This window comes from Zonotrichia albicollis, chromosome 3 (assembly GCF_047830755.1).
Source record: "Zonotrichia albicollis isolate bZonAlb1 chromosome 3, bZonAlb1.hap1, whole genome shotgun sequence".
NCBI classification, from domain to species: domain Eukaryota; kingdom Metazoa; phylum Chordata; class Aves; order Passeriformes; family Passerellidae; genus Zonotrichia; species Zonotrichia albicollis.
This window is the reverse complement of record NC_133821.1, coordinates 42,267,491-42,292,543: the sequence shown is the minus strand read 5'-3', so window position 1 is coordinate 42,292,543 and position 25,053 is coordinate 42,267,491. Positions and strand designations below refer to the sequence as shown.

At 56.4% G+C, this 25,053-nt stretch overlaps 2 protein-coding genes across 4 annotated transcripts in view; both read left to right on the top strand.

The window, feature by feature from the left end:
• Window positions 1–8,482, top strand: part of TMEM63B (transmembrane protein 63B) — a 48,726-nt gene extending 40,244 nt beyond the window's left edge. For all 3 annotated transcript variants that reach the window (XM_074538627.1, XM_074538628.1, XM_074538626.1), the window contains 12 exons: window positions 19–152; window positions 295–432; window positions 708–861; window positions 1,128–1,234; window positions 1,996–2,082; window positions 3,457–3,522; window positions 3,662–3,824; window positions 3,997–4,102; window positions 4,237–4,404; window positions 4,545–4,660; window positions 4,883–4,963; window positions 5,975–8,482. In XM_074538627.1, the coding sequence (XP_074394728.1) occupies window positions 19–152; window positions 295–432; window positions 708–861; window positions 1,128–1,234; window positions 1,996–2,082; window positions 3,457–3,522; window positions 3,662–3,824; window positions 3,997–4,102; window positions 4,237–4,404; window positions 4,545–4,660; window positions 4,883–4,963; window positions 5,975–6,139 (1,485 nt within the window). In that variant the 3' untranslated portion in view covers window positions 6,140–8,482. The remainder of the gene's footprint in view (window positions 1–18; window positions 153–294; window positions 433–707; window positions 862–1,127; window positions 1,235–1,995; window positions 2,083–3,456; window positions 3,523–3,661; window positions 3,825–3,996; window positions 4,103–4,236; window positions 4,405–4,544; window positions 4,661–4,882; window positions 4,964–5,974) is intronic.
• Window positions 8,483–11,067: 2,585 nt separating this feature from the next.
• Window positions 11,068–24,099, top strand: CAPN11 (calpain 11). Its single transcript, XM_005489693.4, has 22 exons — window positions 11,068–11,224; window positions 14,141–14,423; window positions 15,000–15,069; window positions 16,412–16,530; window positions 16,669–16,802; window positions 16,943–17,111; window positions 17,639–17,722; window positions 17,807–17,892; window positions 18,083–18,157; window positions 18,560–18,720; window positions 18,800–18,969; window positions 19,177–19,188; window positions 19,474–19,685; window positions 19,807–19,846; window positions 20,085–20,150; window positions 20,496–20,553; window positions 20,650–20,714; window positions 21,579–21,647; window positions 21,777–21,855; window positions 22,283–22,399; window positions 22,477–22,535; window positions 22,780–24,099. Exons 2-22 carry the CDS (start codon window positions 14,178–14,180, stop codon window positions 22,804–22,806), a joined length of 2,118 nt encoding a protein of 705 aa, XP_005489750.1. The 5' UTR covers window positions 11,068–11,224; window positions 14,141–14,177; the 3' UTR covers window positions 22,807–24,099.
• Window positions 24,100–25,053: the final 954 nt, after the last annotated feature.

Below are 25,053 nucleotides of genomic sequence, written 5' to 3'. Positions count from 1 at the left end.
CTCTGTCCTCCTGCTCAGGTGGAGGCTATTGAGTATTATACCAAGCTGGAGGAGAAGCTCAAAGATGACTACAAGCGGGAGAAGGAGAAGGTTAATGAAAAGCCTCTGGGGATGGCCTTTGTCACCTTCCACAATGAGACCATCACAGCCATGTGAGTGCAGATGGTCCTGCCCTCCCCGAGAAGGTGACTTGTCCCAGCCTTTGTTTTAAATCGGAACAGCAGCACTAAGGCATCCCCTCAGCTTGTGCCTGCCAGCCTTTTGTGTCAGCCTGTCCCTCTTTCTCTTGTCTAGAATCCTCAAAGATTTCAATGCTTGTAAGTGCCAGGGCTGTGCGTGCCGTGGGGAGCCCAGAGCCTCCTCCTGCAGTGAGTCCCTCCATGTGTCCAGCTGGACTGTCAGTTATGCTCCTGACCCACAGAACATCTACTGGTGAGCACCTCTGTAGGGTTCAGTGGCCCTTCCAGTGGGAAAGGGGTGCACCCTCCCTTTCTCCCTCTCCGTCTGCTCCTCCAGGAGCTGAGTGAGTTGTTCTTGCTGAAACCCAGCCTGGCTGAGCTAGAGGTCTGATCTCACTGGGAGGGAGAAAGCCTTGGGCTGGCACCCCAAGTGCTGTTCGCCAGGCGGGGCTGTGGCGTGCATGCAAAGCCTCACACCTGGTATTCTGCCCTGTGCAGCCATCCTGATGTCCTCTTTCTCCCTCCCAGGGAACACCTCTCCATCCGGGGCTTTATATGGTGGATCCGCTGCTTTGTGATTAATGTGGTCCTCTTCATCCTTCTCTTCTTTCTCACCACTCCTGCTATCATCATCACCACTATGGACAAGTTCAATGTAACCAAGCCCGTGGAGTACCTCAATGTAAGGACTTTGGAGACAGGTGCAGGGTGGGTAACACAGGAACCACCCCAAGGCACAACATCCCCTGCAAAGCTGGGGATAGGGAGAAAGATTGTCATTGTTCCTGGGTCCTGTCAACCTGACATGAGGGAGGTGCTGAGCCTGGAGAGGATGCAGTGGCAGTCACAGTGCTGGGGCCTTGGCATCAGCAGAGGCAACTGTAACTTTGCCTGGCACAAGAGCTGGTTCACCATGTAACATGTGATTTCTTCTCTGCTTTGTTGCAGAACCCAATCATCACCCAGTTTTTCCCCACCCTGCTGCTGTGGTGCTTCTCTGCTCTTCTGCCCACCATTGTATACTACTCTGCCTTCTTCGAAGCACACTGGACCAGGTAAGGACAGCCAGCACCTGTTCTTACCTTCTTAGTGTGCTGATTGGCTGCTAGACGCTTCTGACTACATTAGCTACAGGCTGGATCTTTTGCTTGAACTTCTGTCTTCCACTCCAGCATGGTGTTATGTTGCACCTCTTGGGCACCTGGGGACTGCTGTGGACAGTTGTCTTGCCAGTCTTTAGCTACTGTTGTGCAGCATGGTTGTCTGAGCAGAGCTTGACAGGTGTACAAGAAGAAGAAAGCTAGGAGGAGTTGGGGCTGGTCACTATGAGAAATGCAAGTAGCAAGGGAAGTCTTGGCTCAGGTGAGCCAGGCAGGGGTGGTGTGCCTGTACCATGTGTAAGATGTAGCAATTCCAAGGGAAAATCATTTTAGCTGCTCTGCTTCTGGCCACAGAGAAGGCACTTGAAGTGCAGAGCACTAGAAGCCTGCTGCCTGTGAGGAACCTTCCCTGCAGGACCCTCAATGTAACCTTTGTTTCCTGGTCTGTGTTGCAGGGGCTGGTGGGGAGGGTGTCACCAGCTCTCGGGATTACAGGTCAGGGAAGATGATTGCAGAGCCTGTGAGACAAGGGGAAAGGAATGGAGACCTGATAATGGATTTCAAATATGCTGGAGGAAAAGGGGATGTGTACCAGGAAGGGACAGGGTGGGATTTAGATGAGACATTGGGAAGTGCTTACTGATGGAAAGCCATTGGAAGCACAGTTTCCAATGGTGACTGGTGGGGTGAAAGGTTAACAGCTTCTCTGTCCTCAGGTCTGGAGAGAATAGGACAACCATGCACAAGTGCTACACCTTCCTCATCTTCATGGTCTTGCTGCTGCCCTCTCTGGGCCTGAGCAGGTAGGAGTTGTGGGAAGGCAAGTACAAAGTTATGGAGCACAGGGAGGGTTGAGGTGCACGCCTGATTGTTCTTTTCTTTTTACAACATCCTTTCCTCACTGCACTGGTGCTCTGGCCACCATCCCATTGGGACACTGGTACTTAATGTTAGTTGAGGGAGAGCAGGCCAGGCCATACATGACTGGGTCTCTAGGACTTTACTGACTCAATCTGCAGATTGACATGTGCCATGATGTTACAAATAATGCGGCAAAATTTGGCATGGTAGATGAGTATGTGTGAAAAGTCTGCTTGACATCTGCTGGTGAAGGATGCATTCTCCACCTCTGTCCTCAGTGTGCAGTCCAAATTTTGCACAAAACTAGTGAATTCCTCCTTTAAGCCAGAACTTGAATAGGTTATGCTGCTTGGCTGGGTGGGACAGTTTGGTACAGAAGTGCTCATTTCTTTGGGTGTATGCCTTAAATCTTCCTGCACTTCAAAAATTGCTCTGTAGGAGCACCTGCCAGCCATGGCTCTAGCGCTGAACAGGGGCCAAGTAGGAGAACAGTGTGAGGAAGAAAAAACTGGGGAGTGGGTGGGGGGCAGGGAACTCTAACTGTGCTTCTTCATTCTTTACACATTGTGGGGTCAGGGATCTTTAAGATCCCACCTAAATTCCATATTTGAGATACACCCCCTCAGTGGTGATGTCAGACAAATCCTGAAAATAAGACAAACCATCTGATACTGGCAGAAGAATAGTCCTTCATCCCCCTGGGTGACTACATGTTTGCAACACAGATTAATAAAGCCTTCTTGCATGTCAACTTGCATCTTGGGCAGGTGAATGCTCTCAGAATGTTTGCATTTTGACCACAAAAGAGACCACGCTTCCTTCTGAGGAGTCAATCCCTCTGCTGTTGCCTGTTGAGCTCTGCACTCCACCAGTGTCAGAAGATTGGATAGTTTTATATTAAAAAACAAAATTGAGAAAAATGGGATTTGTTTCTTCTAAGGGATTTTTTTAGATCTCTTGTCGGAGGGTACCTTGTATGTAACCAATTTCTTCTGTAGAGTCAGTCATCTGTTCCTTACGTGGATGTTGCGCCCAAACAGAGGAGAGAGGAAAAATATTTCTAGGATTAGAGTAAAGGGATGAAAACATACATGAATAGGAAGCTTTAAATCCCTTTTTGAGTGTTGCATTGTTTTGTTTAGTTTTATTTTTTTCTAATGTCCAGTTTACATAATTGCTGGTGACACACTCCACAGCGAACAACACAGTCTATGGTTAGAGCTTTGGATCTTCTAGAGCAGCTTCTACATATGTGCATTTCTGTCTGTTGCTGCTTCTGATGGTTCATCTTTTCTTCTTGCCCTCTTCCCCCACAGCTTGGATGTATTTTTCCGCTGGTTGTTCGACAAAAAATTCCTTGCTGAAGCTGCCGTACGATTTGAGTAAGTGACGTTGAGCAGAAAGGCTTGGTTTACAACGGGAGGAGATTCTTGTTGGCATCCAGAGGTTAGGGGGACTCCCAGCTGCTGCCCTGCAAGGAGGGAGCACCCCTTGCAGCCTGCTCTTGCTGCATCTCCCCAGGTGTGTGTTCCTGCCAGACAATGGGGCTTTCTTTGTCAACTATGTTATCGCCTCCGCCTTCATCGGGAACGCCATGGACCTGCTGCGCATCCCTGGTTTGCTCATGTACATGATCCGACTCTGCCTGGCCCGCTCGGCGGCCGAGCGGAGGAACGTCAAACGCGTATGTAGCGGGGCTGAGGGATGGGGTGTGCCTGCACCCAGGGAGGGGAGTGCTGCAGTGGGGCCCTGATGGATGGGGCTCGCCCAGTGCTGTGCATAGAGCTGGGTGTGTTGCAAATGCCCACTCAGCTCTCAGGGTCCTCCTGCTGATGGGTCTCCGTTCCCTCCCGCAGCACCAGGCCTACGAGTTCCAGTTTGGGGCGGCTTACGCCTGGATGATGTGTGTCTTCACTGTAGTCATGACATACAGCATCACCTGCCCCATCATCGTCCCTTTTGGTAAGTCATACGCCTCTGCCCCCGGTGCCAGAGATGGAGGGTAGGCAAGAAGGCTGATGTGGGAGAGATATTTCCTCTCAGTCTAGCAAAGAGGCTGATGCCCCACTTGTCTGGCTTTCTTCTCCTTCTCCCAGGGCTCATGTACATGCTGCTGAAGCACCTGGTGGACCGGTACAACCTGTATTATGCTTACCTGCCTGCCAAGCTGGACAAGAAGATCCATTCAGGGGCTGTAAATCAGGTAGTGGCAGCCCCTATCCTCTGCCTCTTCTGGCTTCTCTTCTTCTCCACAGTTCGCGCAGGTGAGCACTGGGCTGGGATGCCAACCCTTAGCCTCCTACTGAGCCACTTCCCTGGCCAGGCTCTGATCCTGGCAGCCTCCAGCTGCAGAGCATGGTCACAATCCTTTTGACACTGACACTTTGGTTTTCCTTTGCCCTAGGGTTCCTGGCCCCCACTTCCATGTTCACCTTTGTGGTCCTCGTGATCACCATTGTGATCTGCCTGTGTCACGTCTGCTTTGGGCACTTCAAATACCTCAGCGCTCACAACTACAAGGTGAGGCAGAATGGCTGGGTGCAGGACCCTTCTCCTTGGCACACAACTCAACCACAAAGCAGCAGGGGCTCTGAGAGGTCCCAGCTTTCTCTTTGGCAGAGCCTGTCAACCCTGACTTCACCAAGGGGATAGTCCTTAGGCTGTCTCTGCTGCGTGTATATTGCTGAGGTGGGACAGCAAGTATGTTGCCCTGGCAGTCTCAATTTCTCCTTTTCTCTCCAGATTGACCACACAGAAGTGGATGCCATAGACAACAGGCAGAATGGGAGACCTGCCACTAATCTGCCGGCTCCCAAATCAGCTGTGAGTCACTATCCCCACCTCTGTGCCCTGGCACACTCCTTGCCTCTGTTTGGAAAGGGGGAGGTAACTCCCTGTCTGAGTACCTCACTCCTCACTTTTCATTTTTCTGAGTCAGCACCTGGATCCTCCCAGTGAGGGTGGGAGGCAACTGCTGGGCACTGTGCCCCTCACCTGCTCTCGGTGAAGTGTAACCCCCACACACACACCTCTTTCCCGCTGCTCCTCAGATGCTGTGCATTTACTTTCCGTCTCTCTTTCGGCTGGGACGGTGAATCCAGCCGGGTCAGTCTCCCTTCTCATTCTGCATCTTTGCACGCTTGCACGCCAGCAGAGGCTGTCACCCACCAGGCTTGTCCTAGTGCCAACACAAAGGCATCTCTGTGGACATGAAGGCCATGGAAGTGCTTTGGGGACTCTTCTCTCCCCTGTCCAACGTTCTGAGACCCCCAGAGTCGGTTTTTGGAACTTTACCTTGGCTCAACTGACTCACTCCAACTGCTTCCTTTCACAAGGTTTTTGTAGTGGGGATCTATGCAGGGCTGCAGAGATGAGGTAAAGCAGAGCCTCCTGCTTCATCAGGAGAGCAGGGCTGGGGTGTGCACATGTAATCCAGGCTCCCTCCTAGACTCCAGACAGCTAAGAGCAGCAACATTTTGCCAAAAGGAGAATCCTTATAAGAGGCAGGCAGAGCTTTAAGACACATCTGCTAGCAAAAAAGGAAGTGCAGTCTTCCAGTTCACAAGGGCTCCAAAGAGCCTGAGAAGCCGCATTCTTTCCTAGCCCAGATGCCCTGTCCCAGGCTGCTGGGGATTGAAACACATCCAGTGTTTCAGGGCCAAGCCCCACTCCTGGTATATTCCATGGAGTCTGGACTCTTCCTTGCCCTCCCAGCATATCCCCATGCTCAGCCTCATGCATGGTGCTTAGTGTGGTGTGCTCTGCTTCCTGGAGAAGTTCCCTAGATTCACGTGTGTTTCTGCTCTCTCCCTGCCCCTTGCCTGCCCCTGGCAGAAGTACATCGCCCAAGTGCTGCAGGACTCCTCGCCGGAAGGCGAAGTTACAGAGTCGGAGGAGCAGGGATCGCAGGATGAGGAGCTCATCAACGCAGATGGCATGAATGACACAGATTTCCAGTCGTGTGAGGACAGCCTGATAGAGAATGAGATCCACCAGTAGGGACCTCAAAGGGCGGGAGGGGAAGGAGGCCCAGGAGCAGGGCAGGCTGTGCGCACGGAGACCTGGGAAGAGGCACCTGAGGGTGCTGGCTGCTGCCCTCACCCTCCCGCCCCCAGGGCTGCTGCCTTCAAGTGAGGGCAGGGGCCCTGCTGCAAGCTCTCCATCTCCCTGCCCCTCCTCCCCTGCGCCAGCCCGGCTGCTCGGCAGGCATGCTCTTTACTAGCTACCTTCTTCAGTGCATCCCTGGACCCCAGACTCCCAGAGGCTGGGGAGGAGGGGGCCATAACCCCCGCAGTGCTGCCCTGGACCTGCAGGGAGGAGGAAAGCCGGGTGCTTTGTGGGAAGGGGCATAAGGGGAACATTTGGGGTCTTCTGAGCAGGCAACTGTATCCCCTGTCTTTCTGGTGAGAAACACTAATAATTTATTAGATTTACAGGAAGGTGATGAATGAAAAATTTCAGTCAGTTTATTGGAAACCCCACCCAGGGTGGGGTTGGCTTTTGTTGCACCTTCTCCCTGTGCCTGCCTGTGTCCTTTCTCAACTGCTTCCAGCATCCAGTTGGTGTGGCATCCCAGGAGCTGGTCCAGGCCCAGGGGTGGGGACAGGCTTCCCCCTCACCACAGGGATGGTGACGCTGACCCTGACTTCGTGGTCAAGGGTGCATCACACCAGGGAAGGGGCACTGGGTTGACATGAGCCTAGATAGGCCCTTGCAGGATGAGGGGTGCTGAGGGCATTTCTCGTGAGCAGGAGGAGGCGCAGGCAGCCTCTCCCCCAGGTCCTGTTCCCTCCTCTCCCAGGGGCACAGGCAGGGGTTTGCAGCATCATTTAAAGTGGCATTTTGCTTTGCACATTTTACTCCCCTTTCAAACAAATCAACCTGACCCCCATGTGGTACTGCAGCCCCCCTTTTGCTGCCCTGTGTCTGAACAGCAGGTTCAGGCTTGGGGGTGGGGAGGCTGTGTGGGGGTCTCCTGGGTGCTAGGGAGAGGGGAGAAAGGGTCTCAGGCTACAGGCCTTCAACAACCTGCCTAGATCAGCACTGCCTCATTGCAATGAGGCCCCATGGGCTTCCTTCCCTGAGCTGCTGCAGGGTCTTCCCCCAGCTGAGGTGGTGAGAGAGGGAGGGAGCCCTGGGAGAGCAGCCCCTAGGAGCTGTCTCCAGCCAAGACCACCATCTTCAGGAGCATGAAAGCCTCATGAGTCCGTGCTGACTTTCTTCACCTGCCCTGACTGGTGTAGGCTCCCCTGCCACCACCCAGCCGAGAGGGGGGTTGTTCCTCTCCTACCTCTTGCTCTTGCCCCCTCCCTGTTGATAGCTGTGTCCCAGAGGCAGGCAGGGAACAGGATGGGTGGGAGAGGTGACTGGAGCCCCTGGCACATGGAAGGACTGACCCTGTTTAAAGACATTTTGTGAGGTTGTTTCTGGTCAGTATCAGTTGCCCTCAATTGCTTCCCCCCTCCCCTTGTGTAAAATGTAAAGGAAAAAAATAAATCCCTCTGCTATTTAGCTATATTTATTTCCCTCAAACCCTGCCACCATCCTGTTTGGTGCTCATTGCGGACACTATCACCCTCCCTTTGCCTGTCATCCGTGGGTGCTGTACCAGCTCCCTGGGGCTGTACCCTGAGGGGCCAGGTGAAAGGGGACGGTCATTTACCTTTTCAATCACCCATGCTGGCCCAGGAGCTCCAAGCACTTTAATCGACCAGAGCAAGTGAACTGTCAGCCCTGCCCACCTCAGCTGCCAGGAGCAGTGGTCACATCTTACGGCTTTTCTCCCCTGTGCCTTCCCTAGAGGAAGGGAACCAGACCCACAGAGAGCAGGTGGGAGGCTGCTCCAGGGAGGACATAGCTGCCTTTCCTACAAGACTTCTATAGGAATCCCAGGCCTGGAGAAAAGGGTGGATGGAACAGAAGAGGTGTGGGTCTTCAGTGCATGAGGAGGGCAGGTCACACCAGCTTCCAGGGCTCAGCTGGGGCTGGAGCACACATGGGTGTGAAGAGGCATGGTGAGAGTCGCCCGTCCCTTCCAGGTAGCGGCCAGGAATGAAATGAGCATGTGAGCTGAGAGTTCCCGGTCCACTCGCAGGCTGGGGCACGGGGGATGTTGATCCTGCTTCCCTTCTTCTCACACCCACCTACTGCCCTTGCTCCTGGTCCAGCAGGTGGGCTGGGATGCCGTGGTCTCTGTAGGTATGGCTGTGCTCCAAGGCTGCCTCTGTGGCTGGCGGGGCCCTACCCACAGAGAGCTGTGTGTTCTGAGTGGCACTGTCTGTGTAGAGATGTGTATAATACCCTGTATATATTTGTGTACAAAAGAAAAAAGGAAAAAAAGGAGCTATTGTTTGCAGTCTTTTCTTTGTGGAGTGGGCTGGGGGCTGGGACCTGGGAGGAGAGGACCCCAGCTGCTGCAGGGCTGCAGGAGCATGCGTGGTGCAGAAGGCGGGGTGCGGAGTAGTGTGAGCACAAGCCCTGCCCTCCTGCCAGCTGCTCAGCCATGGCTCACAGGCTCTCACAGCATGAATGGCTTTCCCTCTGACTTACAGAACATCAGGGACTTCTCTGCTAAAAGCAGGTAGATGGGGAGCTGTGTGTACTAAGGCTGCAATGGAAGAAGATGGTTTGGAAATGATGTGGTAGTGGAATTTCACTGGTAGCCTCATGCCACATGTCGGCCCACCCCCACTGTTCCAATAGCAAGTTACACAGCCTATCCTGCACTATCCATTCCGAACCGGGACACCTGGTTTGGGTGGACAGCTACAGCCTTTGGGAACATGTGGGGCATGCTAAACCCCTGGAGCACAGAGCAGCATTTTCCCAAAACATGATGCTGCTCCTGTGTCAGCCGTGCCCTGCGTGCTGGGACAGACAGCAGCCAGCCCCCAGGATGCTCCCTGCTGCTCCCTGTGCAGGCTGGATGTGGCATGCTTCCCAGGAGCCTGCTGCATGCCGTGCTCCTTACGCTGTGCACAGTGGCCGTTGCTTGGAGGGTGGCACAATGGAGAGGCGAGGCGTGGCGGGGGCTGCCCGGAGACAGACAAGTGACCCCAGCTCCATGCCCGCCTCACTGTGATCAGGCTTCGTGTGCCACCAGTGCAGCACCAGCAGGGGACAAAAGACCCTCCTGCCCACAGCCAAAGGACAAGGGAAGAGGCAATGCCAGAAAACAAAAAACTGAAGACAGAAAGAAGAACTGTGCTTGCTGCCAAGTCCCTGCAGCCATCACTGTAAAAAGGAAAGTTTGAGGGAAGGAAACAAAGAAATGGCAGACAGATTTTGCAGATGTTTTAGGGAAACAGCTTCCAAGCATAAGAGGAAGGACATGGGACAGCCTTTGTGACAGGATTATTGAGGAGCTGTCTCCTGTCCCAGGAGAGGGATCTGTGAAAGCAGCTTTGGAGGCCACTGAAGGGTAATAAGGCAGGAGCTGAACAGGACAACAGCGCCACAAGGATGGGTACAAACCCAAAGCAGGAACAAGCCCTGGCCCGACAGGCCTCTTGCTCTTTGAAAGCACAGTGCTGCCTGCAGTTCCTGCAGAGCTAAATAATGCCCCCCTTATGCAGGGACCCCCTTATGCTTCCAGCCTGTGGCAAGCCTGCCTGGGAAAAAGATGGAGCGGTCCTTGCAACAACCCAGAGCAGGGCACCCCAAGGCTGCCTCTGCACTAGGAGGGAACAAGCAGAACAAGCTGCCTGTAACTGAGTCCCCTGCATAGGGACAGGGCAGCTTCAGTGGCTGCTGGTCAGGACTGGACTTTGTGCCTGCAGCAGCAGGACCGTGTACAGCTGGTTTAAACGTCTGGGTTGCCCTTCCCTCAGGCAAGGGACATGGCTCCTGGCCCCATGTGCAACCTGCTTCCTGCTTAGGAAGGATTTACCCCCGGGCCAAGGTGGGGTGAGGTAGAAAGCAGGTGCCCTGGGAGGCCTGGGCTCCCACAGCTCGATGCCAGTGCTGCAGTGGCTCTGTATGGGCACAGCCTGCCCAGCTGCAAACAGGTAAGGAGAGGGATCTCCAGAGCTGGTGACACCCTTTAGGTTCACCCTGTTCTGCCCTGGCACCAGAAGAATGGCACTACAGAGCCTCTGTCCTGGGATGGCGTGAGCTGAGCTGCTCATGCCAGGCCAGGCCGTGTCAGATGTGCTGGGCTAAGGCACGCCAGGCCAAGCCGTGCCAATCCATGCTGGGCCATGCCATGCCAGACAAAGCCATGTTGAGCCATACAGGGCTCCGCCGTAGGGTGCCAAGCTCTGTGTGGCCATGCCCGCTGGTAACAGCACCACCCAGCATAGCTGCACCATGAGTCACAGAGGGCACGCAGGGGCAGCCCCGTGTGGCTGTGGAAAAGGCCAGGGCAGTGGGACCTGCCCGGGGAGGGCCCTGCTGGCAGCCAGCAGCGAGGGGCAGCTGGGGTTGGGGGTGCCAGCCGGGACACGCAGGGAGCCCGGGGCAGCTACAGCTGGTGGTGCCGGTGATGCCCGTGACCACCTGGACCACTGACTGAGGTGCTGCGGGCACGGTGCCCGCAGGCAAGAGGGAAGGGAGAAGGGACACAACAGTCTGGGATATCCGGCGGCACTACCGTACTCAGCCGTGGCACCGGAAGGTCAGTAAGTCCTGGGGACAAAGGTGCAGTTCAGAGCTTCACCCAGCCACGCTGGGCTGCCGGCAGTGTGGAGAAGTCACCCTCAAATCCATTCCTAGAGGAAAGTTGCTTCCTCTTTTCCTTCCAGCCTCAGTTTCCGTGTGGACCCAACCCTTTCCTCAGAACAATGGTGGAAGGAGCACGCCCATCCCGGCGGAACCCCTCCATCCCTGGGAGCTCGGAGAGGGTGATAGCAGACAGAACCTCACCATCAGCCTGGATCTATAATCCCCTCCCAGTGTCTGTAAACTGTCACTGCTCCTTTAATTCCCCCTCCCACTGCCCTCCCGGCTTTGCTCGTACATCCTGCCCGCCGAAACTCCACCTTCCGCGGGGCTGTACTGAGCCGGGCTGGGCTGGGCTGAGCCGGGCTGGGCTGGGCTGGGCCGGGCCGAGCCGAAGCGGGCAGGGCGGTGGCGGCAGCAGCTTCCGTAAGTCCATCCCCCCATCCTCCCCCTTGTCCGACCCCCAGCTTGGGGTTAAGCACCGGGGGGGAACCCGTCCCCGGGTCCGTCTGTCTGCCCCTCCCTGGCTGCTTCCTCTGTTTTCTAAGCTTATCTAGGCATGCCTACCCCTCCCATCTCTTTCTGTCTGCGGGGATTTTTGCGTTACCTAACGCATCCGCCGAGACCCAGAGGCTTCCCAGTCGGGGCACCGAGTAAACTGAATACCGCAGCCTCCCGGGATGCGCTACCGACCCCAAAGCCAAACCCGCATCCCTCAATGGGATGCGGTAACATAAAGGGGAGCCTGTGGGAAACGAGGACCTTTGTCATCTGGAGGGCTGGAAAGGGCCCGAGAGCTGCTTGAGTGCTGTGGGATGCCATGGGCGGCCGTGATGCCTTGCCCCGAGCTGAGTATGCGGCAGGATTCGGTGTGTCAGGGCTGGTTTTGAGGAAGGGAACTCCCCACTTCCGTTGATTTGCAAGAGCAGCTGGCAAACCAGAGGTCTGCAAAGATTTTTGGCTGGACTTCAACAATGATGCTGCCCAAGGGTTTTGCAGTATGAGCTAAAGTGCACAAGGTGTCAGGGACCCTGCAGGAACCAGTGTGTCTTTTCGCTCCCGCCTGGGAGGGATCAGAGGTGCCTCAAGTACTGGAAAGCATCGTATTGGAGTTGGATGTCACCTGTCATGGAAAACTGCCCTCGGGGCTTGGCTTGTCTCATCAACCCCTTCCTCCTCCGTGGAGGACCTGCAGTGTCCGTCAGCATAGGCCTGGGGAGTGTCTGTAGCTGCCCCCATTGCTTTAGAGACCCATGTGGCTTCTCTCCCATTCTGGGGTCTGAAATGCTTTCCTTTGCTCTGCGCTTGCGTGACCTCCGTCTGCACTGAGCACAGCCTGCCCGAGTATTTTGAGCCACAGAGCTAAGAATAACTCGTACGGTGCCTGTGTCTGCAGAGAGCTCCCCGTGTCCGCAGCCATGGCCCGTTCTGGTACGTGGGGTGGGAAAGGGTGCAGGGAACCTGGCAGGAGCTATGGGCAGGGGAAGTTCCCTGGCCGCTGGCAGGTTGTGGTGTGAGTGCAGGGGAGGTGGTGAGGTGGGATCTGGGGGCAGTGTGGGCAGCTGTACCTGGGATCCCTCCTCCCTCAGGGCCCCTCAGTTCTGGCAAGCATCTGGGGCTGGAGAAGCCATCCTGCCAGCTCTGCAGGCACCGAGTGCCTTGCTGCAGGGAGAGACTGCCAGGGTGCAGCTCCGGGGCAGGAGTCGTGGGAGGACCTCCATAGATTTGGGACTGCCGTAGAGGAGAGAAGGGCTGGCGCTTCCCTGGAGAAGGTTAGTGGGTTTAGAGCATCCCAGAGCAGGCAGAGTCATGGGAAAGGGTAATTTTTTTTCTTCTGAAAAGCTTCTGGCTACGACAGCCACAGGGGTTAGCAGCCAAGTTTATGCCGTGTGTATGTGCCAGGAGCTTACACCCTATTCACTGTTGTCTGCCTTCCCTTTAGCTGTCACAGCCCTTCAGGACAAGGAAAGCTGTCTCTTTGGAGCCAGGCTGTGTCCTGCTCCCCTGGGATAGGGTACTGGGGAGGGAGTGGGCAGCACTGGCATTCCAGTTTGCTGCTCTGAGTGGGTTGTTGGCTCCTGGCTTATTTACCCAAGGACTACACCACTTTCTCACATGGAGAAAGCTCTGAAGTATTCGGCACCAGCCCAGCCAAGCAGGAGCTGAGATTGCTGGGGAGGGGGGCAGGATGAGCCGCAGATGCCAGTGGGCTGGGGACAGTGGCACCATGGCCCTGCTGCAGGTGATGCTGCTTGCATGGAGGCTTGGAGCAGCCGGAGCCAGAGGCCCTTTGCAGCCTGGGCGGTGCTGTGGGTGTGCGTGCTGTCTGCTGCCATGGTGCCCGGACAGGGCTGAGGGCAGCTGGACGCCGGGAGGGCAGCTGGGACTTGCCCACCGCAGCGGGCGCGGTGGGGCAGGGCTGCGGGACCAGACATGCCTGGCAGCTATGTCAGGCTGGTTCGGAGCTCCTGGCCGTGAGCTGCTGGTCAGAGCCCCGGGAGGATGGCCAGGGCAGGGAGAGGTGCGGGATGGGGGCTCTGGTGTCTGTCCTGCCCCGCTGAACTCCGCAGTCCCTTCCCGGTATCTCCCTGCAGGCTGCTCCTCTGGCGGTCGGCGAGCCTTGAGTCATCCTCCCTATCCTCCCTGTGTGTGTGTGTGCTGTCCCGCCTCTTCCTTCCCTGTCCTTCTCTGGCCCCATAGCTAGAACTATCTGCTGGGCTCCTCCCTTCCCGGCCCTATTGACTCAGTGCTCAGGCAGCCGGGCCGGCTTTCGGAGAAGAGGGAAAAGGAGAGGGAGAGGCCCCTGGGGGTGGGAGAAGCCGCAGGCAGCCGCTGACGCCCTCCCGGCCGAGGCGGGTGAGGAGGAGCCGGGACGAGGGAAGAACCCGGAAAGCTGCGCCGGGAGGAGAGGCTGACGAGGTTGGAAAGCGTCTGGAATTCCTCCGGGCTCAGCCTTTTGGCATGGCGGGGACAGGACAGGAGCCATGACCTAGGTGCAGGGGGCTGCCTCCTTCCAGCCCGCGCTCAGTGCTGCTTTGTCCCCTAAAGACAGCAGGGCTGCAAAAGCCAGGCTGGAGGACAGGGCTCAGAACGGGGCTGCTGCTGGGGCTGGGGCCTGGGACGTTCTCCTGGTGTGTGTGTGCCCATCCTGGGGTGCCCTGGTGTCACTGGGCTCACTGCACCAGGCATTGCTGCTGGGGAAGGTCCCTGCTGTGGGAGTGGTGGGGAACTGGGGATTCAGCCATTCAGCCTCCAAGCCTGGCTCTGTGTGATGGCTGAAATGCCCAGGGGAGAGCAAGGTGGCAGCCGTGCCTCAGGGTGGCCGTGCCCGTTCCGTTGCAGGGAGTGGAGCGGGAGGCAGCGGTGCTGGTGCCGAGCTATGATGCCCTTTGGCGGGATGGCTGCTCGCGTCGAGAGAGACCGCCTGAGAGCCGAGGGGCTTGGCCAGCACCACAACGCCATCAAGTACCTCAACCAGGACTATGAGGCCCTCAAGCAGCAGTGCATCGAGAGTGGCACCCTCTTCAGGGATCCCCAGTTCCCAGCTGGCCCGACTGCCCTTGGATTCAAGGAGCTGGGGCCACACTCCAGCAAGACACGGGGAGTGGAGTGGAAGCGTCCGTCGGTAAGTGCTGGGCTTGCTTCTTCTGCAGGGCTGGCGTCCCTGTCCTGCATGTCTGCACTGATGTGGGGTGCGGAGCTGCAGACTGGCCTTGCTGGCACCCCTCAGTGCTCCAAGTCCCTGGAGTGCTGCAGAGCCACTTTCCCAAGGGCCCAGGGCCGTTCCCTATGAGTGTCTGCTCAGAAAAGCATTGTGTCTAGCAGGCACTGCTTCCTCTGGGCAGCAGACTGTGGGCTTCAAAAGAAGGTGGGTTGTGTTCTTGCTCCTAGGTGCCATGGCATGGATGTGTCACCCTCAGTAGCTGGGGCTTTTGAGAGTGCATATCCCCTGGTGCCTTGAGGGCGAGGGGAATGTCATTCAGCCTTCTCCTCCCATGGATACAGCAAATCTTGCCTTGCCTTACCGTGATGGCCTTGGGGTTGCAGTCAAGCACCCTTCCCTAGCCGAGGGCAGGTGGGGTACATCTCACAGGGACCATATACCATTTCTCTCGAGTCAGAGCTGCAGTGGGTGCCAGCCCTGCTAAAGCCCGGGCCCTGCCAAGATCCGGCACCAGCATCTGATTCTGTCCTTCTGCAGGAATTAGTGGGTGACCCTCAGTTCATCGTTGGCGGTGCCACCCGGACAGACATCTGCCAGGGGGCTCTGGGTGAGTGTTGAAGCTTTGTCCCTGGACCTTGGTCCAGGCAGCAGTGACTGGGGAGGGTTGGGTGGCCCTTTCCAGTCAGTGAGGTGGAAACTGCAAGTCAGGGGGCATCCTGTGCCTGCTGGTAGCTCTAGGTAAAGCTCCACAAAAATGAGTTGATGTGTGCACAGCTTGACTGTGCTGAGTTCAGTGGAGATTCTGGGTGCATCCATGCCTCACACATGCTGACAACAATGCCAGGAGCTCCTCCAAAGAGCTCCCTGCTTTGGTAAATGGTGAGGGATGGTAGCTGCATGACAATAACAAACTGAGCTGGTGGTGGTGGTGGTGACAAAATGCTTGTGAACGAATGTGGTGTGGCAGAAGGGTATGGAGAGGTGTACAAGTGATGATTTGTCTTTTCTCCAGGGGTGTCTCCCAAGGCAGAGCCCTGAGGCAAGGAGAGAAGTGTGAATGGGCTGGGTAGGCTAGCAGAGTTGAACCACAGCTGGGATTTTGTGGTCATCAGAAACAGATCCTGGTACCACAGACAGTGTTGTCCTGACTGGGAGCAAGTGGACACTTGATTGGGAGTACTGTATACCTTAGCACATTTAGCATGCTGTTTTCAGGGCTGAATACATTTAATATATCCAGTAATTAGGACAAACTTGTGGTGGCAACTGGAGTGCATAACAGCCCAAGCACTGTGGTAGTGTTCGCTTGGTCATTAAAAACTTGGAAATGGCATTTTGTCAAACCACAGCCCAGTTACAGGTTATCCAGGCTTGAGGCTAAGGTGTGAAAGGCTTCAAAGGTAAAAGAGAAAAGAGAATTAAGTCAAAGAATTTAAAGCACAGTGGCCCAGAGCAGCACTTGTGGTTAACATCACTCGGAAGGAAAAGTGCGGTGGCATTGCTTGCAATTTGAGAAGCTGGGGCAGCAGCATGAAACCACTCGCTTGCTAAAATGGCTTTTTACATGCAAAGTGTAATTCTGCTGCAGAATTGCTGTCTGAGACATGGAGGGCAGTCAAATGAATGAGTTACAGGAGGGTCCAGATAAATGGCTGCAGGAGGGGGCTGTTGGTGCTGACTGTGTGTGGTGGTCTGGACACGGGCTCCAGGTGAGGGAGGAACATTCCTTGTTGCCTTGAGCTAATCCTTCTCTCTGTGGGCAGGCTGAGCAAGCCTGAATCACTGAGTTCTGCTTTCTGGACCTTTTCTGGTTTTTCCATGGACTTTTTGAGCTGGGTAGCCACAAACATTTGCAAAGAGAGCACACCATGGGCTCCTAAACATGCATCACCTACCCTCCCAGCTGGGGAGGTGATGGGTACTCATACCAGCTTCGTCTCCTTCCCCAGGTGACTGCTGGCTGCTGGCTGCCATTGGCTCCCTCACGCTCAACGAGGAGCTCCTGCACCGCGTGGTGCCCCATGGACAGAGCTTCCAGGAGGACTATGCTGGCATCTTTCACTTCCAGGTGGGCTGGGAGCTTTTGGCCCTCCGCAGCTGGTGGGCTGTGGCAGAAGCGAGGGTGGTGGGTTGAGGCCATCCCTCTGGGGGAGGGATGATGCCATGTGATGCTCTGAGCTCACCCCACTCCCTCCTCACCCCCCAGATCTGGCAGTTCGGCGAGTGGGTGGACGTGGTGGTGGATGACCTGCTGCCCACCAAGGATGGGGAGCTTCTGTTTGTGCACTCGGCGGAGTGCACCGAGTTCTGGAGCGCTCTGCTGGAGAAGGCCTATGCCAAGTGGGTATCCCCGTGGTGGGCACGTGGGCGGGCAGGTATGGGGTGGAGGGAGGGGAGTCTCCTGTGCCGCTGGCCCTGCCTGTGCTGGGTGTCAGGGCAGTGCAGTGCGCTACCTGCTCATCTCCTCACGCGCCCCTCAGGCTGAACGGCTGCTACGAGTCGCTCTCGGGGGGCAGCACCACCGAGGGCTTCGAGGACTTCACGGGCGGTGTGGCGGAGATGTACGACCTGAAGCGGCCGCCGCGCAACATGGCGCACATCATCCGCAAGGCGCTGGAGCGGGGCTCCCTGCTGGGCTGCTCCATCGACGTGAGTGACGGGATGGGCCGGGATGGGATGGGATGGGCCGGGCTCTGCCGCAGCGCTGGCCACAGCCAGGCCTCACAGCCAAGGCTGGGTCAGCACTCCCCTCCCTGGGACACCGGGGCAAGGTTACTCCTTTGCCCTCCTGCCACAGCTCCCTTTCCAGAGCCAGCGTGGCAGCCCGGCGGCACAACACGTGGCTCCTTTGGATGGAACGGGATTGTTCATCTCCAGTGCAGGACAAGGCACTGCCTTTAACTCTGGCCATGTTTTGTATCAGCAAATCACCTGGAGCAGGGTTTTTATATTCTGAACTTTGGGTGGTTCCTTGATAGATCTTTGGTGTGCTAAGGAAGCTGTCTTTAAATTGTCCACAACCAGCAGTCTTTGAGCACAGGGAGCTGCTATCTGCTAGTTCTCTTGGCTGGAGCAGTGCAAAGCAAGGAGAATTCTCCACACAGTGGAGGGAAGAGATAGGGATAAGACTATATGAATTCAGTCCTATTGATTTGAGCATTACACATTCTCCTCAGATCACAAGTGCCTTTGATATGGAAGCAGTGACCTTCAAGAAGCTGGTGAAGGGCCACGCCTATTCTGTGACGGCCTTCAGAGATGTGAGTCACCTAGGTTAGGCTTTAATAGCAATATCAGCCTGGCCAGTGGCATGGGCTCCAACTCCTGTGTCTGGTGTCTGGCAGGTGAACTACCGGGGTCAGCAGGAGCAACTCATCCGCATCAGGAACCCCTGGGGTCAGGTGGAGTGGACTGGAGCCTGGAGTGACGGGTGAGCAGGACAGAAGGGATGGCAGTCTCGCTCTGTCAGGCAGCAAGCACTGCACACGCAACAGTCAAGCATGGGGCATTGAGTGGAAGCTCACAGTGTGCAGAGCCCTTTGCATCAGAGAGGAGTTATAAGCCAGCTCTGAATTGCTCTCAGGAGTCCTTATCTAATTGTCTCTCTCCTGCTATTCCAGATCCTCTGAGTGGAACAACATTGACCCTGACGAGAGGGAAGAGCTGCAGCTGAAGATGGAGGATGGAGAGTTCTGGTGAGTGCTGGAGCAAAGTGCTGCTCTATTTCAGCAGCCTGTCTGGGAAGGAGCAGAGGAGCTGGGGAGAGATCCTGCAGTCATGCTTCACCTGAAGCACATGACCTACCTTATGAGCTGGCTTCCCAGCACTGGAGAGCTTGCCAGCATTTTCTCATCTGATCTAGTTAATAATTTTCCTCCCTTGAAGGAAATTCAGGCCAACTAAATGCAAAACAAACATGTAGGAAGAGTAAACATCCCAAACTCAGCACAAGGCTTTAAATAAACTATAACTGTTTAGGGTAAAAGACTTTACTGTCATTTAATTCTCCTGAAGTGTTAGCTGGGTCCAGAGCTACTTGTGCTCTCCTCCCTGCCCGCAGCAGTGCCCTGGCCTCAGCCCCTCCTTGCCTCCCACAGGATGTCGTTCCGGGACTTCATGAGGGAGTTCTCCAGGCTGGAGATCTGCAACCTGACCCCCGATGCCCTGACCAAGGACGAGCTCAGCAGGTGGCACACACAGGTGTTCGAGGGCACGTGGCGCCGGGGGAGCACTGCCGGGGGCTGCAGGAATCACCCAGGTACCTCTGGCCTCCACACCTGCGCTCCTGGCAGCGTGATGGAACCAGGCGTCTCATCCATGCATCGCCTTCCTCCCAGCCACGTTCTGGATCAACCCCCAGTTTAAGATCAAGCTGCTGGAGGAAGATGATGACCCTGGGGACGACGAGGTGGCCTGCAGCTTCCTGGTGGCTCTGATGCAGAAGCACCGGCGGCGGGAGCGGCGAGTGGGAGGTGACATGCACACCATCGGCTTTGCTGTCTACGAGGTAACTCCTGCCCGCCCCCAGGCTCCTTCCTTGGGACAGGCTCAGCCCTGCCAGTCCCACCTCAACCCCAGCCCTCAAGAAAATCTTTCCCACCAGCTTTGGCCAGCTGTGGGCTAATGTGCCCCATCCTGTGCTCCCTGCAGCTGTAAGGGATGTGGCAGGTACTGGGATTCTGATTTTTTTTCCCCTTTTCCCTCCTATCTGCAGGTTCCTGAGGAGGTACGTGCTGAGCTGTCAGAGCCTACCCCATCTTGGAGGGAAGCACAAGACTGGGCAAAAATGGATTGCTGCATGGGAGCTCCACAGCACTGGCTGTGGCTAGTGTGCCAGTGGGAGCTGGGCACCTCCATGTGGGAGGGAGGGAGGCAGGGAGGGAGGGAGGGAAGCATGGCCCCTAGTGGATGGGCACGGCAGGGCTGTCCTACTTTGATGGGGCCGGCACTGGTCCCACCACTCCCTGTGGGTGCTTCCTGTTGTGGTCCACAAGCACATTCCTTCCCCCAGGCCCAGGGCATGCAGAATGTGCACTTGAAGAAGGACTTCTTCCTGCGGAACCAGTCCCGGGCACGGTCTGAGACCTTCATCAACCTGCGGGAGGTGAGCAACCAGATCCGGCTGCCCCCCGGCGAGTACATCGTGGTGCCCTCCACCTTCGAGCCACACAAGGAGGCCGACTTCGTCCTGCGGGTCTTCACCGAGAAGCAGTCGGACACAGCGTGAGTCCCGGCCCCCTGGCACGGACACCCTGTGTCTGTCAGGTGTCCCCCCCTGCACCTTGCCAGCTCCCCTGCTGGCTGGGAGCCCGCTCATCACTTTGTTTTCCCCTCTCTGCCCCAGGGAGCTGGATGAGGAGATCACAGCAGAGCTGGCAGATGAGGTAGGAGCTGCCACTTTGGATTGGTTGGTGCTGAGGCTCCGGCACTTGGGAGGGGGAGGCTGCGGTGTCAGTGTGGCTGGAGAGGGGCTGACAAGGTTGGGGTAATGGGGATGTGAGAATTAACAAAGATGAGAAGAACAAAGAGCTTCCTTTCCAGTTGGTGTTTATTGAGCCTGGAAGGCAGGGCAGAGCCTGGGTTTTACCACTAACCTCTTCTTTCTGGTTTGCATGACCCCAGGAGGAAATAACTGAGGATGACATAGAGGACAGCTTCAAGAACATGTTCCAGCAGCTGGCAGGGGAGGTGGGTACGCCTGCACCAAGCTCTGGAATGCCCTCTGGGGAGGGGACAGGACTGAACCCCTGGCTGTGGGAGTTCCAGCCCACCCCACCTCACTCAGTCCCATCCTGCAGACAAGTCCATCTTTGCTGTGGCTCACCCAGCTGCCCGCAGGGATGGTGTGATGACAGGGGCAGGTTTGGGGAAGAGCACCCAGCTGTGAGCAAAACTCTTCTGAGTGTACAAGAAATGTAATGGCATCCTCATGTTTTGTGACTAAGGCAGAGATGTTTAGGCAGGAGGGGGACAATGGCCACAAGTGGGGTGGAGAGCAGGCAGGGGGTGATCCTAACTCTGCTTCTGCTCCAGGACATGGAAATCAACGTCTTTGAGCTTCGGACTATTCTGAACAGAGTCATCGCAAGACGTAAGCACTACTCTTCCTACCCCTGCTCCCTGCAGCCCAGGTTGCTCAGCAGGCTGGGTTTTGGTGCATATGCTCAACCTCCTCCTTCCTCCTCAGACAAAGACCTGAAAACGGATGGGTTCAGCCTGGACTCCTGCCGCAACATGGTCAACCTGATGGATGTATCCTCCTGGTGCTGTGGGCCAGGGCTGGTTTTTGTGGTGCTCAGCCTGCAAGAAACAAGAATTGTCTCTTGGAGCTGGGGCTTGGCTCTCCAGCAGTGCTGAAGCTGTTTAACTGGGGGAAGAAAGGAAGGGTCCTTATGGCTTCAGAGCCACCTGTCCTACACCCTTCGACTTCAGCAGCAGGTTTTTGGCAAGGGCCATCACTTCCCCTGCTTGCTTGGGCCCTGGCTCTGCCACCAAAAGCCCAGCACGGTCCCACCCCATGCCTTCTGCTTTCACCTCCAGGAGGAAGTTCCTGTGTTTCACTTCCCATGGGCTCCTTAGCCTGATGTGCTGTTGTGCCACCCAGCCTTTGGGGCACTCCTCAAAGGAAACAAGGACTGTTGGGTTTCTTTCCTCCAAACCATCCTGTCCAGCTGTTGTGGATGAGTCAAGTGACAGGAGCTATGGCCAGTGTCCTGCTTGTACAAGGACATGCAGCTGGGGAGTCAGGCAAGAAGCACCTCTGAGCCCTTCTCCAGGCTGGCCCTACAACATTCCTTTTGCTGCAGGCCAGCCCAGCTTTGGTCCAAGGACAGCACAGCAAGGTGCTTCCTACAGCAGCAGCACGGCTGCTCCCAGGGAGTGGCAGGGCTGCTGGTTCGAGTCTTACCCTTTCCTTGCTGGGTTGCAGGCTCTTATTTTGTTGATGCTGCAGGATCAACAATTTTGTTGATGCTGCAGGGGAAGGTTGAGGGAAAAATTGGACAGGCCAAGTGTGTCCAGGCTTTTCTCACCTCCTGTGGCTGGGATCTGGTAGCTTTGCCTTTGTACCCCACTCTTTCCTGGCTGCTTTGACCTCCTTGACCCTCTGCTCTCCAGAAAGACGGCAGTGCCCGCCTTGGGCTGGTGGAGTTCCAGATCCTGTGGAACAAGATCCGGAGCTGGCTGGTGAGGAGGAGAGGGGGCATGGTGCACTGCACAGGGGTAGCACTCCTCCTGAGGCAGCAAGGAGGGGGGACAGCCAGCCTGGAGGCACAGGAGAGCCCTCCCTTCATGTCCCCTGTGATGTTTTTGCAGACGATCTATCGCCAGTATGACCTGGACAAGTCAGGCACCATGAGCTCCTATGAGATGCGCATGGCTCTGGAGTCAGCAGGTAGGTCTGGAGAAGGATGGGACTGAGGGGGCTCCTGCTGTCAGTCCTGTCCTAAACAGCAGGAGAAGAGTGTGACCAGCTTATATTGCATGCCTGAAGCCAACCTGTTGCAGTGAGATGCGGCCCCTGTATGCACCAGCCTTTCTGCATCACAGCTGTGCCAAGTGTTGGAGCCTCAGAGTTAGAGATGCATGCAAGATGGTCCCAGCCTCTGGCCTGCTCTGGCCTGCAGAATCCCATGCTGGCAAAGCGGAGGCTGGGGTGGATCAGTGAGCTAACTAGTCATATATGGCTGCAGGGAGAGCATCCCCTCCTTGTGCCCTTCCTTGGGCACTGGGTGGGTGGCCCTTTGTGTGGGTGCATGGACTTTCACACCTACACCCTGCTCTGCTGCCTCCCTGGGAGCTGACTGCTCTCTGCCTTGCAGGTTTCAAGCTGAACAACAAGCTGCATCAGGTGGTGGTGGCACGCTATGCAGACAGTGACATGGGCGTGGACTTTGACAACTTTGTCTGCTGCCTCCTGAAGCTGGAGACCATGTTCAGTGAGTGATGGCCCTGGGGCAGGCAGGGAGGGCAGGGACAGAGAGATGTGTTGCTCACTTTGCTTGTGTCCCTGCAGGGTTCTTCCGTAGCATGGACCCTGAAGGCACTGGCACTGCTGTCATGAACCTTTCTGAGGTGAGAGTTCAGCCCAGTGAAAGCTGGGGTGGGAAACAAGGGGACACAGCATTAGGGTGAATGGGGCACCTGAGGTGGGTGGTAAAAAGCCCTCCAGCCCCCTGGGTAGGGAAAGAACCCATAAAAGATCAAGATGAGTAAACAGGGCTGCTGCAGGCTCTTTGTTTCATGGAGGGCTGTTAAAACTGACTCATGAGGACACCAAAAATGCACCCTGCTCATCCTGTCTCCCTCTCCTTCCCAGTGGCTGCTGCTGACCATGTGTGGCTAGGAGTTACAACAGATCTGCTGCAGCTGGGACACCCCGATGGGCCAGGCCCACTCCAAGTGCCTCCCCTTGGATCTATGGATACAGGATACTCTTCCCCCCTTGCTCCATCCCACGCTGAGCCACCAGCCCTGCCTCCCAGCAAGCCTCACACCATCTTCTCCAGTGGACCAGGGGTCAAGGCAGGCAGGGGATTCCCTTCTCCTCTTCTGGGCTGGGTTCTTTCCACATGCCCTTGCTCCCTCTCACCCCAGAGGAGGAGGAGGGCGAGCAGCACGGGGTACCTGTGAGCCCCTGCATGGTGGCAGGCTGGGGCCAGCTGCAGAGCAGGAGGGGCAGCTGCTGGGGCACCAGGGGGAGGACACTGGTATCACCTGCTCCAGTGCTGAGCCACCCCTCCAGCATACCTTGCCTGTCTGCACGCACACCTGGCAGCAGCAGCACACACTGCCTTGCTCAGGCAGCACGTTCCCAAGGGAGCCACAGTGGCCTTCTGGGAGGAGGGGTGGCCACACTGGATATCATTAAGCCCTTGCACCATACTTAGCACTCCTAAGCACGACCAAAGCGTGGAGCCTGCTGGCTCCTTTCTGCGTGGCCTTCAGCACATCCCTTCCACCTCCATGCCCTAAGGGCTGGCCTAAGCCCAGCACTGCGTCAAGCTCTACAGCTCAAGCACTGAATGTTTTGGGGCTCCTCCATCATGTGAGCACATGCAACCCTGTATTGCAGCACTGAAGCTCCTCTTGTCCACCCAGGCACAGCCGTGCCATCACTGTCACAGCAGCCTGGCCTCCCCTCCCATCCCTGGGAGCTCCTGGGACATCTGCTGCCCTTGGTCATGGCCCACAGCAGGGCTAGGAGTGCAGCACCCAAGAGGCAATGCCTTCCTCCAGAGAGCAGGGGGTGGTGGTTTATGGGGGTCTTCAGCACAAAGTTGGGTTTTTACTCCCAATCCCTCATCCTCCCCTACTGTAACATTCTCCTCTTATCTTGGGCTCCATCTTTGCTCTCCATCAGAGCAGATGAACACCAGTGCCAACATATTTGCACTTCTCTGTGCTACTCCATTCTCCTCACCTTCTCCTGGGTTGGTGGGGTGGCTCCAGCCTGGCAGTGGGCCAGGGCCCGTCCCCTGCCCTGTAGAGGCAGGCAGGCAGTTTGCTCCCCCAGACCCCTGTTGTCACTGGAGGATGCAGTGACCTGCAGCAATAACCACTGCTGCCTGCCCGGCAGCTCTGCTTCCTCACCCTGCTCACTGTGCTCTCCAGGAATAAACAGATCTGCTAGACCTGTGCTCTGGGAGGTGTCCTGGGGTCTGCGTCCTCCCTCTGCTCGCCGTGGGCCAGTGCAGAGCCAAGCCCAGGTCACTTGGCTGCTTGCCCAGCCTGGAGCAGCACCATCAGGGCAGGACTTGCTGTGGGGCTGGAGACATCCACATTCCCTAGGATTTTATGAAATTTGCCTCTTCCTTTGCACAGGTGTCTCAACGCTTCCACATGGGGCAGCAGCACTTAAGGGAGAGGGAAGGGAGCACTGCTCTTCAGGAAAGGTGTCTTGTGGAGGCTGGGGAGGGGAAAGAGGATAGGATGGAATTAACTATGGAGCTGGTGGAAGTGGAGAACAGCCTGGAACTCTGGACCCTGGAAAGGGACAAAAAAAGTTTTATTTCTTCCCTGGGTACAGCCTGTGGGAAGTGAATGCTTTCCCCTGCTCCCTTTGAGGTCATGCCAGTTATAGCTAGAAGCAGAAGCCCTCCACAAAAATGAGAGTGGAGTGCTGGATGCTGGGGCTTTTCACAGCGTGGCTCAGAGCAGGACTGCTGTCAGTGCATCCTGCTCCTTGCTCACACTCCAGAAGGACATTGCAGCCTGGATGGCCAGGGGTGCTCAGCATTTGTAAGAGGAGTGACCTTGTGTACTTCATCCATCCCAGTATCTCAATATCCCTTATATGGGTGTCCCTGGCACCAGCCCAGCTCTCTGGGACCAGCATCCCCACAGTGGGGCAGCACCCAGTTCTGGGCCAAGCCAGCCTGGCTCAGAGCACAGGCAGGGGCTGAGGTGTGCTGGCAGGAGGAAGCAGCCCCCAGTGCCTCACAAGGCTGCTCTCTCCTGCAGAGGCTCCCCAGGCTGGATGGAGGTGGGCTGCTTGTGCTTGTCTCTTGACTACCTGTGAGCTGAGCTCCCTCCCTGTGGGCTGGGAGCTCCTTAAGGCCTGCCAGCCCAGGCTTCCAGCTTCACCATGCAA

What these genes read in the sequence shown, in the direction of transcription:
- CAPN11 (XM_005489693.4), top strand. Translation starts at nt 14,178, where the DNA reads ATGATGCCCTTTGGCGGGATGGCTGCTCGCGTCGAGAGAGACCGCCTG. An exon ending in CTGGAGAAGGCCTATGCCAA is followed by an intron (nt 16,803 to 16,942) that starts GTGGGTATCCCC and finishes CGCGCCCCTCAG; the next exon opens with GCTGAACGGCTGCTACGAGT. An exon ending in CTGTCATGAACCTTTCTGAG is followed by an intron (nt 22,536 to 22,779) that starts GTGAGAGTTCAG and finishes TCTCCTTCCCAG; the next exon opens with TGGCTGCTGCTGACCATGTG.